Source organism: Vombatus ursinus, unplaced genomic scaffold, assembly GCF_900497805.2.
Source record: "Vombatus ursinus unplaced genomic scaffold, bare-nosed wombat genome assembly UNPS02014826.1, whole genome shotgun sequence".
NCBI classification, from domain to species: Eukaryota; Metazoa; Chordata; class Mammalia; order Diprotodontia; family Vombatidae; genus Vombatus; species Vombatus ursinus.
Genome location: NW_020954604.1, coordinates 11,183,209 through 11,200,462, shown reverse-complemented (window position 1 = coordinate 11,200,462; position 17,254 = coordinate 11,183,209). Strand labels below are relative to the sequence as shown.

Here is a 17,254-nt window from a genome sequence, read left to right as displayed (position 1 = left end):
AGACATGACTGAAAGACTGAACAACAACAAAGCTGGTTAAGTGTGATTTTGGGGGGGGGGGCAATTGGGGTTAAGGGACTTGCCCAGGTTCACACACCTAGTAAGTGTCAAGTGTTTGGTCTGAGGCTGGATTTGAACTCAGGTCCTCCTGACTTCAGGGTCGGTGCTCTATATACTGCGCCACTTAGCTGCCCCTAAGTCTGATTTCTTGAAAGGGGTTGGGAAAGCCTCTCACCTCACAACTGGTGGCACTGAGGCAAGAGGGCAGCATGTTTTTCCTGGCCAGAGACAGCTGATACTGAGAGTGGTTACTACTGTACTCTTACTTTGACCCAGAATGGGTGTTCTTGGTTTCCTGAAGTCAGGTTTGTTAGGAGTTAACCCTGGAGACTTGGGCAGTTAGTTCCAGAATTTTTTTTTTTACATTGAATGGGTTTAAATCCCAACTTTCATGTGCCCTAACCTACAGGACCTTGGGAAATGACTAAACTTTTCTGGGCTACAATCTGTGCCTGTTAAATGAGGGAGCTGAACCAAGTGAGTTCTATAACTCAGAGGTTAGTTGAACCTCTTTTTTCACCGCTTTACCTACATAACAGATAAGAAAGACAGCTGATACTATAGAAAGGGCCCTAGCTGTGTGGCCTTGGGTAAGTCACTTCACTTCTTTAGACCTTAGTTTCCTTATTTGTCAAATAAGGGACCCAGAGCTCCTTGTTGGAGCCCAGAACTGGCTATTACTTCAGTGGGCATTTCATGGAATCATAGAAGAAAACTCTTTAGACTATCTAGTCTAACTCATAACTGAGCAGAAATACTTTTTACATCAGAGGTTCTTAACCTGTGGTATGGGGTCTGTGAACTTGGATGGGAAGAAAAATGACATCTTTATTTTCACAAACCTCTAACCGAAGTTTTACATTTCCTTCAGTTTAATCTATTGATAAATATTTATTAAGTGCCTGTTATGTGCCAGGAACTGTGCTAAGTGCTTTAATATTTAAAAACATGATTCTGAGAAGGGTCTGTAGGCTTCACCAGATTGCCAGTAGGGACAAAAAAGGTTAACAATTCCTACAGCAAATGAGTTCTAAGAACCTTTCTAGCACAGTGATTATTTGATCTGGGAACACAGCTCTGCTTGCCTCCCTTCCTCCTGTCCCCCTAGCTCTGTACAACTTACTAAAGTTTTGAGCTTCAGCCACAGTCAGGGTGGTAACTTGCCAGAAGGGATAGGAGGCAAGTGACCAGGAGGAAGCGCAATCTTTAGAAAGTAACAGTGAGTATCAGGGGCCCAAGTAGGTGGCTATTGCCTGAGTTCCTTAGGGTCCAATTGGTTGTCACCAGAATGCAGCAGGGCTTGATGACCCTTGTCAGGGATGTTATAGAGGAAGTCCTGTTCAGCGATTGGTGGGAGCTTGATGGCTTCTAAGACCCCTTCCAGTTCTGAGATTCCAGGATCACAGAGAATGCTAGTGCTAAAAGAGACCTTTCACGTCGGCTCGTCCCGTGCCGCCTCTCTTCCTTGAATTTGGTTTGGTGCAGTTAGCTGTGACCCTCAGACAGGGCTCCTGAGAGGTCATCAGTGGGTTGGGGAGAGGGTAGGAGAACTCAGATACTGTCTGACACTCAGAGAGATAAAGTAATTTCCCCAGGTCACACAGCTGGGAAGTCAGGACTAGGCTCATGTCTGGGGTCCAGATCATAGATTTAGAACTAGGAGGGACCTTAGACATCTTTCAGTTCAGCCCCCTCACTTTCTAGAAGAGGATTTGCCCAGAGTCCCACAGATAGCAGAGCTAGAACCCATGTCCTCATGTCCAAGGGCAGGGCTTTTTCTACTCTTCCACATTTGAGCCTCTGTTCTTCTGCTTGGGGGCTCTTCCTTCCTTCCCAGTATCCAAATCCCCTCCTCTGTTTCTGAGCCGCATTATCGGGTCAGGGTCCATCCAGAAGGCTTGCCCTGCAGTCCTGAGCAGACCATTCCTTTCCAGGGCTAGTGTCTGGAGGAAAGGGTTCCTGTTCCAAAGCAGGTGTTCCTCGGGCAAGTGGAAACCTGTTCCAGGGATCAGAGGGAGCCCAGGGAACCAAGGACTCTGTGGGGTAATCGACTGAGCCTGGCTTCTGGGGCTTCTCTGCCTTGTGAGTATCATTCATTGCCCACACTGTGGGGCATTGAATTCTAGATCTGTTAGGAGTCAGCTCTCAAGTCCAGACTCTGCCTGAGCTGCCAAGAATCATGTTAAGCCTTTCCCAAGCATGTTAGGAATCAGTTTGTGTTGCTTTGATGAGGCCGCAAATGAAGCACGCTATGATGGCCTCCATGTCTGTTAGCTGGTGCTTTTCAAGTCACCAGGGCAAGGCCAGATGATTCCTTCACATTTCTCCCTCCTTCCTGCTTTTAAGTGGTTTTCAGAGTACTTTTCCCTCCCTACAGCATTTTTTACATCCCTTTGGAATGAGCCAAGATCTAGCCCCTTGCCTTGCCTTGTCTTTCCTTCTCTTCGCCTTAGTTCTTCTTGGACCTGGGGGAGGCAGAGGAGGTTATGTTGGGGTTGGGTGTGGATGAGAGTATGGGGGTGGGGGGGGAATGCTTTGTTTACCCTCCTAATAACTGCCCAAAGTTAGGTGTCATCCTTAGTCTGTTGTAGGACAGCTCTGTGTCTTCCATGGTAGGTAGGTCTCCTACCCACCCCTCTTGAGGAAAAGATAAGGACCTTGGGTAAAATGAAATAATTCTTTACTTCCATGTTTTACTTTCAGCTTTTAAAGCATGGGAGTCATGAGTTCCCCACACTCCTTTCTGGCTTAACTAATTCCTTTAAACTTTGGGAAAGTCATTCTACATAGTGGAGAAGGTACCACAGGGAGCCCTTTCCCCCAACCTTCCTGCCAATACCTCATTCCCTTTCTTCCGTTTCCCTTCTCCTGACTAAACAGTGACTCCACATACCCACTGCTCCCCACGGGAGAGGGAGAGAAACCAGAGTCCATACTCCACTACAGCCCTTGACCCTCTGGCCTACTCCTCTCTAGGTCCCTCCGGTCTCCACTTACCTCTCTGCCCCCTCCCCACTTCCCTCTTGCTAGGTGTTCATCGACACTCAGATCCCTTGGAGGAGCAGGGAGAGGCCAATGACAGTAAGATGGGAGAGGAGGGGGGATTAGGTCTTACCATGTGCCCTGTCCCTGTGCCCTCTAGATCCTCTGGATCTTGCTATCTGACTACCTGTTAAACCCTAAGGAGACCTGGTCCTTACCATGTGCTCCATAGCTGTGTTTTCTTGTATGTGGTCTGTCCCAATTAGAATGTGAACTTGTTGAGAACAGGGACTGTCTGGTTTTTCTTTGTATCCCCAGCACTCAGCATAATGCTTGGCACACTGTTAATGCTTAATCAATGCCTTTTCCTTGCAAGTAGGATTTGCTTTTGGACTGATGACGAATTGGGAGGGATACAGATAGCATGCTGGATAAGATTGTTTGCCGTGTATGTAAAAGCATAGTCTGTGGGGGAAGTAATGTTTCCCACCAAAGAGAAATTGGAATGCATGAACGCAGACCCTCTGGGAGGAGGGCTCCAAAGGCCCTACCTTGGGTTTGTCAGTGGCTTGCTTCCTCTTTGTTATTATAGCAGTTCCAAAGTCTTTTGGGGTGGGTGAGAAAGGGGCTAGTAAGATGTTCTTAAGAGTCTTAGAGGGACTTCTAGCTTTAGTTGTCTTAAAAATCAGTAACCGTTAGTTCAGTTTAACTAGTCCCTGTCCAGCAGTGTTTTGTTTTGTTTTTGTTGTTGTTTGTTTGTTTTTAATGTGCAGCCTTCTGGGAAGGCTCTCAAGGGAGTCATTTCCCATTCTCCCCAGGGCTTTGTTCTCTCTCAGGGTGCTAGCATGGCCTGCTCCAGGGCCCCAGTGCTTTGTCCTGTATTGAATGTACTGTAGGAAAGAGATCTCTTTGGATCTGGAAGGCAGCCCAATGGGTTAGCATGGACTGCACCAGCAGTAAGGAAACCTGGGCTCCGGAACCAGCTCTATCAGTGAAGAGCCTGGACCTTGGGCAAGTTCCCTTCATTGCTTTGGACCTTGTTTAAAGTCTTCTACAAAGTGAGAAGACTTTGAAGGGTCTCTCTTTAGCTCGAATATTTCAGAACTCCCATCCAGTATCCCAATAGGAGTATTGGTTACAAGGGAGATATCTTGGCTCGGTTCCCAATCCTCATGGTCCATAAGCCTTATAGTCTCCTCTGTAATGACATACGGCTTTCCTCTGTCATTGTGTCTTTAGCAGATCATATCTGCAAGACAGCTGGTTGCTGTCTCTCTTTTCCCTTGGGAAGACATCAAGCAACTCATAGACAGGGAGGTCTCCACTCCTTGAAATGGGCTGTGTTTAGGACTTGATGGTGCAGTGGGGGGTGGGGAGGGTCCATCCACATACTGTCTTCTAGGCCCAGTGTTGAATTTCCTCATCAGTAAAACGAAGGATTTGAACTAGATGTTCTCTAAGGGCCCTTCCCATTTCTAAAATCCTAAGACCAGACTAGACAGAACCCAGGTGTCCTGACTCTGGAGCCAGTGGCATTTGAGCAACCTTAGATGGATTCATCCAGCAAGTATTTATTGAGCTCCCATTGTGTGATCAATCCTAGTCTATGCTCTGTGGGAGCTTTATAATGAAGAATTCTCCAGTTCATGAGTCCCCACCCTCCTGGACCTTAAGATCCAGTAGACCAACACAAAGGAAAAGTTAAACAATGATAATGACTTAAGTAATACAAGAGATGTCACAAGACTGTGTATGAGTAAATGCTGAAGGAATTCGGAGGAAGGAGAGATGCCTGTGGTCAGGGTAGGCTTCAGGGAAGAGATAGACCTTAACTTGGGTGAGAGGAGTAGGGAGCATAGGAGGAGACTGAGTTTAAAGCTGGAACTCCCTCATTTCACAAATGAAACAAAAATGATCACAGAGAGGGAGTGAGTGACTTGTCCACGGTCACACAGATTATGTAAGTAGCAGAGCTAGGATTGGAACCCAGGTTTTTGATTCCTAATCCAGTGCTCTTAATCCTATCCTAACACTTTAACCTCTTCACAAATCCTTGTTTGTTGGTAATATATAGAAATGCTGATGATTTATGTGGGTTTATTTTATAGCCTGCAACTTTGCTAAAGTTGTTTATTATTTCAAGTAGTTTTTTACTTGATTCTCTAGGATTCTCTAAGTATATCATCATATCCTCTGTAACGAGTGATAGCTTTGTTTCTTCTTTGCCTATTTTAATACCTTCAATTTCTTTTTCTTCTCTTATTGCTGAAACTGTTTCCAGTACGATATTGAACAATGGTGGTGATAATGGACATCCTTGTTTCGCACATCCTCCTTAATTGTTTAAGGGCATTGTCATAGATCTTCCCCTGACCCTACAGGACTATTTGCAGAGACTACCTTTTTCCCTACAGGATTTGAACCTGGGAATTGGTATTTGAACATACTGAAGGATGTTGTATCTTAGGTTGTAGGGGTGTGAGACTTGGGAAGAGGAGTCTGTTAGTGTCCTGCTATTCCTGAATTGTGATTTTTTTTCCCATTGTGATCTTTTCCTCCATCTTCTCTGCTTGACATGGGGACATTTCCTCTGGCTTAGGTTTTGCTGATATTGAGAAACTCAGGAAAACCATCAGCCAAGCATCATGGTATAGTCAGAGGAGGGGAGGAGGCACAGTGTCTGCCTTTGGAAAAAGCATCTTAGTGTCTGCTAAGGTTGATTTAGACCTGCCCCTCCAAACCCTATAATAGATAGAGGTCATAGAATTTTAGACTTAAGGGAAAAAAGGCAACCTTTCTTGCCTTCTCTGTTTGGCATTTTGAGGCTGACTCCAATGGATCTTTCCAGCCTTATTGTCTAATACTCCCCCTTCATGCACTCCCTAGTCCAGCCAAAGTGGCCTCATTACTAATCTTTACACGTGATACGCCATCTCCCATCTGCATATTTTTCTTCACACAGGTTGACCCTATGCCTAGAGTGCACCCCATTCTTAATCTCTGTCTTAAAATCCCCGATATCCTTCAAGGCTTAGCTCTGGTACCACATTCTTCATGAAGCCTTAGCTGATTTTTCCAGCTCCTCCCTCATCCCCCATATCCTGTGTTTATTTTGTGTGTTCTTACTTATGCATACTGTTCCCTTGATAGAAGGTAAACTCCTCAAGGGTAGGGGCTGCTTAAACTTTTTATCCTCAGCTTCTAACACAGCATCTGATGCTTAATAAGATTCTTGTTGATTGATTGATCTTGAAGCTCATCTAGTTCAACCCTATCACAGAAAAGAAGACTGACTTAAGCCCAGAGAAGGGAGAGTGACATGCTTGATATCACACAGACACCAAAACTAGAGCTCAGGCTTCTTCATTCTCAGTCTGGCGCTCTTTTCACTGCGTGGGATTGCTTCCTGTTGTGTGCTCATGGCCAATGCTGGAACACATACCTAGAATAGAGAGTGGGGCACTAGCATAGGAGTGTTGGGAGTGTTTCCTGGTGTGGCTATCCTATCTGTGCTACCTCCTCAAAGGAGACTCCCAAATCTACACACACGCACACACACACACACACACGTCTTGTCTCTTTCCTGAGCTAGTCGTGCATTTTTGTTGTTGAGTCATTTCAGTCGAGTCTGACTTTTTATCACCCCATTTGAGATTTTCTTGGCAGAGATACTGAATTGGTTTGCTGTTTCCTTCTCCAGCTCATTTTAGAGATAGGAAACTGAGGCAAACAATGTTAAGTGACTTGCCCCGAGTCACCCAGCTAGGAAGCGTTTGAGGCCAAATTTGAACTCAGGTCCTCCTGACTTCAGGCCCTGCGCCACCTGGCTACCCTACCAACTGCCTGTTGGGTGTTTCCACCAGGAGGTTCCAAAGGTATCTTAAATTCAAACTATTCAAAATAACTCATTGTCTTGCACTGTCCCAAACCTTGCCCTCTTCCTAACTTTCCTGTTTCTCTTGAGAGCTACATGTTCTTCTAGTCATCTAGTATCCTAACTTCAGAGTCTGTTAATACTTGATTTCGCTTTCCCTTACCATGATTCTACCACCACATCTCTTGCATCCATGCTTTTCTAACCTCACATCATTGCCACCCTAGTTTAGGCCCTCGTTGCCTTTTATCTAGGCTACCGTTTGCTTTCTAGTTGATATCCTTTCTTCCAAGTTCTCCTCTTTCCAATCCATCCTCCACACAGCTGCCAGAGTAATCCTTCTAGAGAATGAGTCACTCCTTTTTAAAGAACCTTTGGTTACTCGCTACTGACTGTGGGATGAAGTACAGACTCCATAGCTTGGCATTTAAAGGCCTTCCCCATCTGGCTCTAGCCTGGCTTTCTAGGCTTACTGAATAAATAAATGAAAAAGCAATGATTAGGCACTTGGGGGGGGGTCCCTTCCATATATATAAAAATAGGGCTTCATACTACCTCTCAGTCTGGGTCCTCTGCTGCCATCTCAATGACTTAGGAGCTTTCTCTTCAACCCTACCACCTCTGTGTGCCCCAAGTGTGAAGAGGTTTGACTTCTTGGAAGGTGCCCACCTTGGAGCTCCAGAGCTCAGTTTCTAGGAGACATCCTCAGTTTTGTTGTATGGGTACACTGATTTTCCCTTCAATGAAGGGTGTCAGAATTGACCCTGGCTCTGTGTTGACCCTTGCAAATCTTATGGGTGTGATGCATTCATCCTGTGCAGTCCTCATACTTCTCTTGACTATCCCTTTTGGAGGGATTTCCATGGTTCCTCTCATGAGAAAGACATTTCTTTCCTCCTAGTTCTTAGGAATTCAGATTTCAAAGGAAAGTGATTTGCTCGCCTGACTAAGGGTTTCAGTCATATATATTTGCTTAACTGTAGGAAGCTGTTAAGAGTTTTTCTGCAGTCTGACCAGTGATAATGGGTCTGGCCTGTTCCCTCCAAGCCCAGGGGACTGTCTCTCTACACTAGGTACCTATTCCTATTGGATCAGTAGTTGATAAGCACTAAGGGGTTTAGGGCAGAGGGATAATCTGAGGAATAAGAAAGGGAAGAATCTTGGTTAACTGAGCTCACTGGCCAGGGAGTAGTGAAAAGTCCTCCCACCGCCCACCCCCTCCTCTTCACACACACACATGTATACACAGGGATCTTTTAGGCAAAGAGCCTGGAGAATAACAGAGAAATTGGGCAGCAGACCAGAGATGTCTGTTTCCCTATAAGAGCCCCAGGAATAGAGAATGCTGGGATGTGTGCCCATTCAGCTCTCCCCCTAAATAGTTTATGGGGAGAAGATTGAGAGTGTGTGTGCGTGTGTGTCTGTCTGTTGGGGGGGATCAGATTGAGTGCTTGCCGAGTAGGGGTTAGAGAGAGGAAAATAAGTGAAAGAGTTTAGAAAATATCTTTATTGGGATATCAGAGACTCTGCTTTGGGCAGAGACGTGTCTGCCTTTGAATAATTCCTCCATGCTTCCAGGGCCTTCCCTCTTGGATTCCCCGGGTTCTCTGCTTTTCCATCTATCTAGAGCTTGGCTTCTCACCTGGACAGCACATATGCTACTTTCTCTGTCCTCTTTGGGGTGGGGCATGTTTAAGAAGTCCATTGGTAAGGAGGTGAGAGAAGAAGCTATGGGTGTCTCTCAGCCTTTACTTGTCATAGGTACTCTTTGTGGGGTGAACAGGTCAGGAAATAGTGGGAATCTTCCTCCCATGTGGCTTCTCTTTTTCATTCTTGTGGTTCCCATTTCCCTTGAGGGTGGACATGTTCTCAGAAAACCTTCCTAATTCATCATTTATGTGTAACATCATCCAACATTTATCAAGCAGCTCCTGCATTAGAGATAGGATCCAAAGCTGTTAATAGCTCTGGATTGTTCATCTTTTTGGAGGAGTTTGTCAGGGTTCTGATACATCTGTGGGGAATACCTTGCTGTAGGTGTGCTCCCAACTGCCTCCACCCCCAAACAGAATAACCTCAGGTGTGCATCTCTGATGGTCTGAGCACTGGGCCATACCATAGACTCTCTTCTTAACACATGGTGGCTGAAGGGCTGTCTAGTGATTTACTTCCCCGTCCTCTTGTACTTGGACCTGAGATGTGTCCTTTGCCTATCTGGCCCTGTGGGTGGTGGTGGTTGGGGGGTGGGAGGCGGGGATTGGGTTGGTCATGCTGAATCGGAGCGGGGGGCTGTGGGCTGTGGGCTTGGAGAAGTCTTGGCAACAGATTTGACTGCCTTTGTACTGTCTAAAATCTGCCCCAGCCAAGTGCTAACCAGGACCTGCTGTGGGCTGACGTAAGGACAGAAGGCCCCGTGGGTCTAGCTTTGATGTTTCCCAGGCCCTGTCGTGCAAGCAGAAGGGGTTCTGAGTGTGGCGGTCTGGGAATATAAATGCTCAAACCCTAGCAAGTCTTTCTGGCTTTCCATGTCATCCCTGAGGCCCCCCACTCCTCCTGCAGTGCAGGAGGGGATGCTTCAGGCTGAGTCCGAAGGGAGGAGGACACCACGGCCCCTTGAAGGAATGCTGCCTGGCTTTTGGCCTGGCTCAGGTTACTATGGCAGGTGGTAGCTCAGCCTGTCAGCCCTTACTGCCAAGGGTGGATCCTTCAGGGTCATTTCTCCTCTAGGCTGTCAGCTCTTTAACCGGGTACATGAAGCTTCTTGGCCTGCTGCTGCCTGGCAAGAACTCCTATTTATATAGCTCTTAAAGGTTTTTAAAGCACTTAGCTCATAGCACCACATTTGAGGTAGGTAATAACAGTATTTCCATTTCACAAATGAGGAAACTGAGACTGAGAGAGGTCAAGTGATTTGTCCAAAGCCCCAAGCTAGCTAGAACTCCAGCCCAGGTCTTCTGAACTAACATTCACTATTTTTCTGGTAGACACACTTTTACCCCTACTCAGATGGATTGGGTCTTTCCTTAGCTGCTTTTTGTTTCTGGAATCCCTTTTCTTTCCCAATCATTTGGACCTTGTAGTAACCCTACAGGGCCAAGGCTTTACAGGTTCAAGGCTAATACCCTCATGTCTTTCTGTAGGCTACCAGAGTAGGAGACCTTCAGGATTTCATAAAGCAGTTGTCTTTTGCCATAAAGAATGAATGACTTCTTACCTTTCTGTCTGAGTATCCATGTTAGGGACGGTCCCTCAGCTTCGTTGCAGGTAATCTCTTTGGGCTGGTGTATACTTCTGTTTTAAACCAATTGTTGGTTTGATGAAGCACAATGCACCTGGAACTGGGACGCTCTTTATTCAGTTCTCAAGATTTAAACTCATCTTTGAAGTTGAGACATTATCACCCTCCTATCATACTTTGCTTCAGTTTCTCATTTGTAAAATGGCGCCCATATTTTCCTCAAGGCCATCTTGAAAGGCCTCTGGATTTTACCCAGTGTGCAAGCTTCATCTGTCCTTAATTCTTTTTCCCTTGTGTGTTCCTTGTTATTGTGTTGATTGAGTTCATTTCAGTGCTGTCAGTATTTGTCATTCAGGTATTAGCACTGTGGCAGTCCATAAGCTCTATCAAAGCAGCTAGCTCAGTTGATAGGTAGAACTCAAAATCCTTTAAGGGTGTTTGTTACAGCCCCAAATTTGATATTATTTTTTAAGAGGCAGCATGAGGTGACAGGGCTCTGGATTAAGAGTCAAGAATCCTGACTTCTGGTAATTGCCCTGCTATTAATTGGCCGTGTGACCTTGGGTAAGTTGACTTCCTTCTCTGGGCCTCATAGTTTCCTCGTCTCTAAAATGAGAGCTTTGGATTAGTTGTAGAATGTTTGAGAGAAGCAGGACATTAATAGATAATTTAGTCTAATCCCTTCATTTTATGGTACTGAGTCTCAGGGAGAAAAAATAATTTTCCCTCAGACTCTACTTCTAGTGACAGAACTGGAATTAGAACTCATGTCTTCTTTCTGTTATAACATGGGATTCTTCCTTTAGAATTCTCTCGGTTGTACCATGGGACCCTTCCAACCCTGATGTTCTCTAAACGGGGAAGGGGAGGAACTGGGTCGTATTCTGAGAGGGATGCAGCTAGAAAGCCCCGAATAATGGAAAATCAGCCAGATGGATGGGAAACTTTACCAGTGCTTTTTCTCAGGGATCACAAGGTTTAGAGCTGGAAGACACCTTAGAAATCATTTAGTCTAGTCTACTTCATTTCTTGAATGTAGAAACTGGGAGACCCAGAGAGGGAAATTGACTGCCTGAGGTCACACAGTAAGTAGCAGGGCTGAGATTCAAACCTAGGTCTTCTGACTTCTCAAATCCCATGTGCTTTATACTATTCCACCCCATCAGTTCACATGATTCAGACTTTCAAATCGGATGCACAGGTCTAGGGAAAACCCAGGACTCAGCTTGTATGGGGGCTAACTTTCTGGTGAATTCTGTACTGTAGTTTCTGAGGAACCTGGGTGTGAAAGAGATTTGGAGGAATCATTGGGTCATCAAGTCCAACTTCTTGTCTTATAGATAAGGAAACTGAGGTGCAAAAAGATTAAATGGCTTGGCCAGGATCCACACAACTGGGAAGTACCCAGGCAGGATTTAAACCCCTACGTTGTATTGTATTGTCTGTCTCTCTCTGTCTCTCTGTCTCTCTCTGTCTCGCTCTCTCTCCCAAGAGGTTAAACTAAGCTAGAACTGCCCTCTGGGGAGAGGTTGGGCAAAACTTGTTTGGGTCTCTTCCCAGACTTGGCTAAGTTGGAGGTCTGAGCTTAATAAGGGTGAAGCCTGTGTCCTACTGCCCAGCACCCATTGTCGGCACCCCCAGGTGTGGAAGGCTGCTCATTAACACAGTCTCAGGCCCTAGTGACTCTCCGTCTATGGTGCACCCACATGGGCCCCGGGAACAAAGGCCCATGTGTTACTCCTGCTTCCGTAACCATGCCACCTGCCCTGCCCTGCCCTCCACCTCCCTGCTGGAGTTGCCGTTCGGCGTACTCTCCTCTCTTTTCCTTTGTTCAAACTGTCATGGGGAACACAGGACTTGGCCCTTTCCTGCTGGGGGCCTCTTCTTCAGGGTGGCATCCTGGACCTGGGCCAGAGTTGAGTGGTAGCATTGAAGTTGGGAGTTGGAGATGAGGGGAGGCCCCAGGTAGAAACATGGGCATTCTTGGCCCTTCCTTCTTTACCTTTCCATTAAGAAGTCAACCTTGGCAGCAAACAGAAGGTTTCCTTGGTACAGTGGGTGGGAGGCAGTCCTGGCATGCCTTTACCAGCAGCAAGGGCCCCAGATAACCTTGGCTATTCTGCCCCAGTGTCAGGGTGGGGTCTCTTGAGAGCTGACTGATATTGGGGTTTCCTTTCCTGCTGTCTCCCTCTCTTATATGGAGGTCTGATTTTTTTCCCCTCTCTGCCTAAGTCCTCATGCCTCAGGGTTGTGTGAGGATGGCTTAGGGTTCCCAAAGACTGTGCCAATGTATTAGGTCTTGCCAAGTTGGAAAGTACAGTTTCCAGTGCAAGTCAATGATAGATTAAAAGGACACCCCCTCAAAATTCAAAGGGTCGGTCACTAGCTGATGAATTTATAGCGCCATGGTACCACACACACTGTCTACTAAGGTAAGAAAAGTTTGTAATCTGTCAGAATCCATGGAAAAAAGAACCCGTGCTGATAAAATCATGAGCCCTTGAAGAAAATAATTTATAAAGTCAGCAGATACATAAAATAAGGCCTGCAATCTTAAAATCATGTAATCAGAATATTTGTATTAAAAACTCTTATTTATGTACATATTAACAAGACAGTAGCAGCATCAACTTGTTTTATTCCCTTTAGACCTTGGGAAAGCCATTTAATCTTGGTCTGTTTTAGTTTCCTTTGCTGTAAAATGGAGGTTATCATAGCACCTACTTCCCAGGGTTGTGAGGATCAAATGAGATAATTTGTAAAGTACTTAGCACAGTGCCTGGCACCTAGTAGACACTAAATAAATCCTTCCTTCCTCCCTTCCTTCTCCCTTCCCTCCTTCCTTCCTTCCTCCCTTCCTTCTCCCTTCCCTCCTTCCTTCCTTCCTTCCTCCCTCCCTTCCTCCCTTTCTTCCTCCCTTCCTCCCTCTCTCCCTCCCTCCCTCCCTTCCTCCCTTCCTTCCTTCCTTCCTTCCTCTCCTCCTCCCTTCCTCCTTTCTTCCTTTTCTTCCCTCCTTCCCTCTCTCCCTCATACTCAGAAGTTTTGCTGATGCTTTTTAAGAAAGCAATGAAAAAAAAGTCATCTAGATACATGGGTTTTTGGTTGTTGCTTTAGCTTTTACAAGAGGATGTTCATTAAAAAGATACAACAAACATGGAAATACAAAACATGCCCACAAACCAGGGGCACACTCTCCCCGAAACTACCTTAGTCTTTGTGGAGATTGAGTTCAAACTTAAAGCAATTTGCTACAAAGCATTTGCCTCATCGAGTTCACTTGTGAATGTAGCGTAGCCAGTTGAAAGAGTAGATCCCCTGCTTACTGCTGGTTAGTTGACTTCTGGGCGGGGTGTCACTTGCTTCTCAGGGCTGTGCTGGTGGACTGGCCTTGGATGACCGCAAGCCGTGGGTTGACTCCACCTTCTACATCTTTGGTGGCTCTCCTGAACGCTCAGTTCACAAGGTCTAGTATGCCTTCATTTTAGGTAGAAAAGGATAGACACAAATAGAAACAGAAACAACATCAGGGCCATGGGCTAGTGGCTGGCTCCATGTTGACCCAGACCTTGTACAGTCTTGACTTCATACAAACTCTGGATGAGAAAGGACCTGAGATCTTCCACTCCTCCATCCCCTGCTCAGAGGCCCATAGCAGTTTGCCTTCCTCACTGGACACCTGGAAAGTAAAAAGGGCATATGTTTTTTTCCAATTTTGCTTTTCCTGCTTTACATCACTTCATTTAAACCTTTTTATGTCTCTTTTTCTTCCTCCTGTAGCACCCCTTCAGGGGTTACCTCCCCTCCCAAATTGGCACTTGCAGGTTGGGACCCCAGGAAGTGACTACTACCATGATTTCAAAGTAACTCTGTGGGTCTGTACTCTCTGAAACTATAGGCACAAGCCTCCCTCCATCAGTATATTTCCCTTTCAGAGTCAGCCAGTAGTTATTGTTGGCTCAAAACAAGGAAGTAAGAAGAGTAGCTACAAAACAGGGGGCATCCTCTCCCATAAATACTTAGAGTGTCAGTGGGAACATTGGATGTGCCCATGGAGATAGAGATACAGATAAAGAGGAACACATGTAGGGAATACATGTGACCAAGGCATCTCACACCTCTGGCACCAAAGGACTCCAGTGGCCCTCTCTCTTCTTGTGGTGTCCTCATGCAGCTCCACCCAAGGGCTTAGATTGAACAGGTTGCTCAGCTGGGCTCCCTAGACCTATTTCTTTACAACTCAGATCTAGACTGTCAGGGATAATTTTTTTTTTTTTTTTTTTGGCTAGGCAATGGGGGTTAAGTGACTTGCTCACGATCACACAGCTAGTAAGTGTTATGTGTCTGAGGCCACATTTGAACTCAGGTCTTCCTGACTCCAAGGCCAGTGTTCTGTCCACTGAGCCACCTAGCTGCCCCCCCCCGTCAGGGATAATTCTTGAATCCATAGCTAGTTCTCTTCTGTTGCCAAGGATCATACTTATTTACGCTATCTTTCCCCTCAATTCTCTTTTAAGGGTACAGTGTCTTCACATTATTAAGTGGCTCTGCTGCAAGTTGCCATGCCACTGTGGAGAGGACAAGAAAGAAATCCCTTGGCCCAGCCTTCCCCCATTCCCTCCCCACCACACCCCCCACAAAGAGAGAAGTTCTTCCATAGCTGGCTCTTTTCTCTGCTTCTAGGAGCCCCAAACTCCTTAGAGTCTTGACTATTTCAACTATTTCCACAGCTATAAGATTTGTTTCTTAAAGGCTACCAGGGAAATGACCAGTCTTAGGCCAATCAAAGGCAAGGTGCCTCTTTTTTTTTTTTTAAAGGCAGTTGGGGTTAAGTGACTTGCCCAAGGTCACACAGCAAGTAAGTGTCAAGTGTTTGGTCTGAGACCGGATTTGAACTCAGGTCCTCCTGACTTCAGGGCCAGTACTCTATCCACTGCACCACCTATCTGTCCCCAAGCTGCATCTTAATTCCATCAAGTTGTCTCTGAAGACCTTCACTCCTCCTGAGGGGTGAAGATAAACTTTTTTTTTTTTTTGCAGTGCATTTGAAATCTTAATACCTTATTGTTTCTGTTACCTCCCTCTTATCTTTTATGATTACATCCACTGGCCTGGGTCAGAAGTGTCTGATCAACTCCTTCCCCACCACATGCATTTATTTTAATTGTCCATAATACTCCATTATGCTGTGTCGTATATTGTGTTTGTGCTTGATTGATCTCCCGTAAATATCATTCTGATCATGTTGATGCTTTGTAACCTTCCTTAGATCCTTACTGCTTAGAGAATAAAGGCTATACTCTATGGATTATTTTTAAGCCCCTCCACAGTCTCGATTTCCAGCCACAGTTCTACTCCAGCCAGACTGAGCTATCTGCCCCTCAAACAAGCCTTATATTCTCAAGCCTTATACTTTTTAGACAATACCTCATGTTTTCTCCCTCCTAATGATACTCCTGCTTATCAACGTCTGATTCATCATTAAAGGCTAAACTCAGATCACATATCTTCCCTGACCATCCTAGCTATTGAGATCTTCCTTCTACCTTTAAATCTGTGATCTTGTGATCTTTCCTAATTCTGGCCTCCTGACAGCCTTGTCTACACCACTCATCTGGCAACTATCATAGCCTGCCTTTTGTTATTACTTCACTATTTTATGTGTGTATACAAGTAGGGTTTGCCAGACCAACACTGTAAATTTCTTGAGGGCAAGAACTCTATCAGTCCCTTTCAGGGGGCTGGTTTCATGCTTGGCCCTTAGTAGGTAATTTTTGTATCACCCTCAAACATTAATTTAAGGCCTGCAATATGCTTAGGTCTCTACATCTCTGCCCTCCAGCATCATGTGTGAGGATAAGGAAAGGATTCATGTGTTGGCTGGAGGGGTAGTGATCCTCCAATGACACCTTCTCTTTCCTTCTCCTTCCATTTTCACCCCCAGCTACAGGTACAAGAGCCACCATCATCTTTACCAAGGAGCCTTCCTCCCAGGATGCACTGCAGGGGCGCCGGGCACTACTGCGTTGTGAGGTGGAGTCCCCGGGCCATGTGCACATTCACTGGCTGCTCAATGGGGTCCCCATCCAAGACTCAGAACGACGCTTTACCAAGGGGAACAACCTGAGCTTTGCGGCTGTGGACCGACTGCAGGATGCGGGCGCCTTTCAGTGTGTGGCTCGGAATAATGTCACGGGTGAAGAGGCCCACAGCGCCAGTGCCTCCTTCAACATCAAATGTGAGTGAGTGAGTGAGTGCTGGGCAAGGCTACCCTGGAGTGCTTTTCTTCCACTTCCCCTGGCTGCTGACTCCCTGGAAAGTCCTGTACCTCAGCCGCCAGGCTCAGGAGTGCTTGGACAAAAAGGCCTCTGATCAGTTTCATTCTCTACTGGTGCTGCCATGTATCTAAGAGTCAAATGGCCTCTCCCCTTTGCTGCAAAATGTCTTTTTTTTTTTTAAAGCTTAACCATCTATCTTTCCCTGGCCTGTCTGCTAAGTGACCTTCTGAACAGGAAGGGCAGTGGGAGGCAGCTTTTTAAAATACCAGACACGAGTTACTGGGAGCAGCTTTGAACACTCAGAATCCACAACTTCTCCATGCCTGCCTCGCCTCTACTGAGTTTTCTGTCCACTTCTTAGCAGGAAATGTCTTATGTTCTTTGGCTTCTGGAAGCCATGGTTCTCTTCTTTGCTTTTCTTTCATTCCCCTTCCCCTGCTGTCTGCTCTCTTCTCCCTCTTCGTCCCCCTGTGGACTATTAGAAGTTTTGATCTGGGCTCCCAGGTCACAATCTGGTCTCTGTGCTTCAGGGATTGAGACCGGGCCTGTCATCCTAAAGCATCCGGCCTCACTGGCAGAGATTCAGCCCCAGACACTGGTCACTCTGCGTTGTCACATTGATGGACATCCCCGGTAAGGACCCTGAAACTATGCTTTTAAATTTTGGTCAAACTTACATTTCTTTTGTGCATTGTGTGTGTGTGTGTGTGAGAGAGAGAGAGAGAGAGAGAGAGAGAGAGAGAGAGAGAGAGAGAGAGAGGGGGAGAGAGAGAGAAGAGAAAGAAAAAGGAGAGAAAAGCATGGGAGAGAGAGAGAAAGTCAAGA

At 46.0% G+C, this 17,254-nt stretch overlaps 1 protein-coding gene across 1 annotated transcript in view; it reads left to right on the top strand.

Annotated features, from left to right (window-relative positions):
- PTK7 (protein tyrosine kinase 7 (inactive)) overlaps nt 1-17,254 on the top strand; it is an 88,134-nt gene that overhangs the window by 28,120 nt on the left and 42,760 nt on the right. The window contains exons 2-3 of the mRNA XM_027838439.1: nt 16,096-16,389; nt 16,960-17,062. Coding sequence (XP_027694240.1) covers nt 16,096-16,389; nt 16,960-17,062 — 397 coding nt within the window. The remainder of the gene's footprint in view (nt 1-16,095; nt 16,390-16,959; nt 17,063-17,254) is intronic.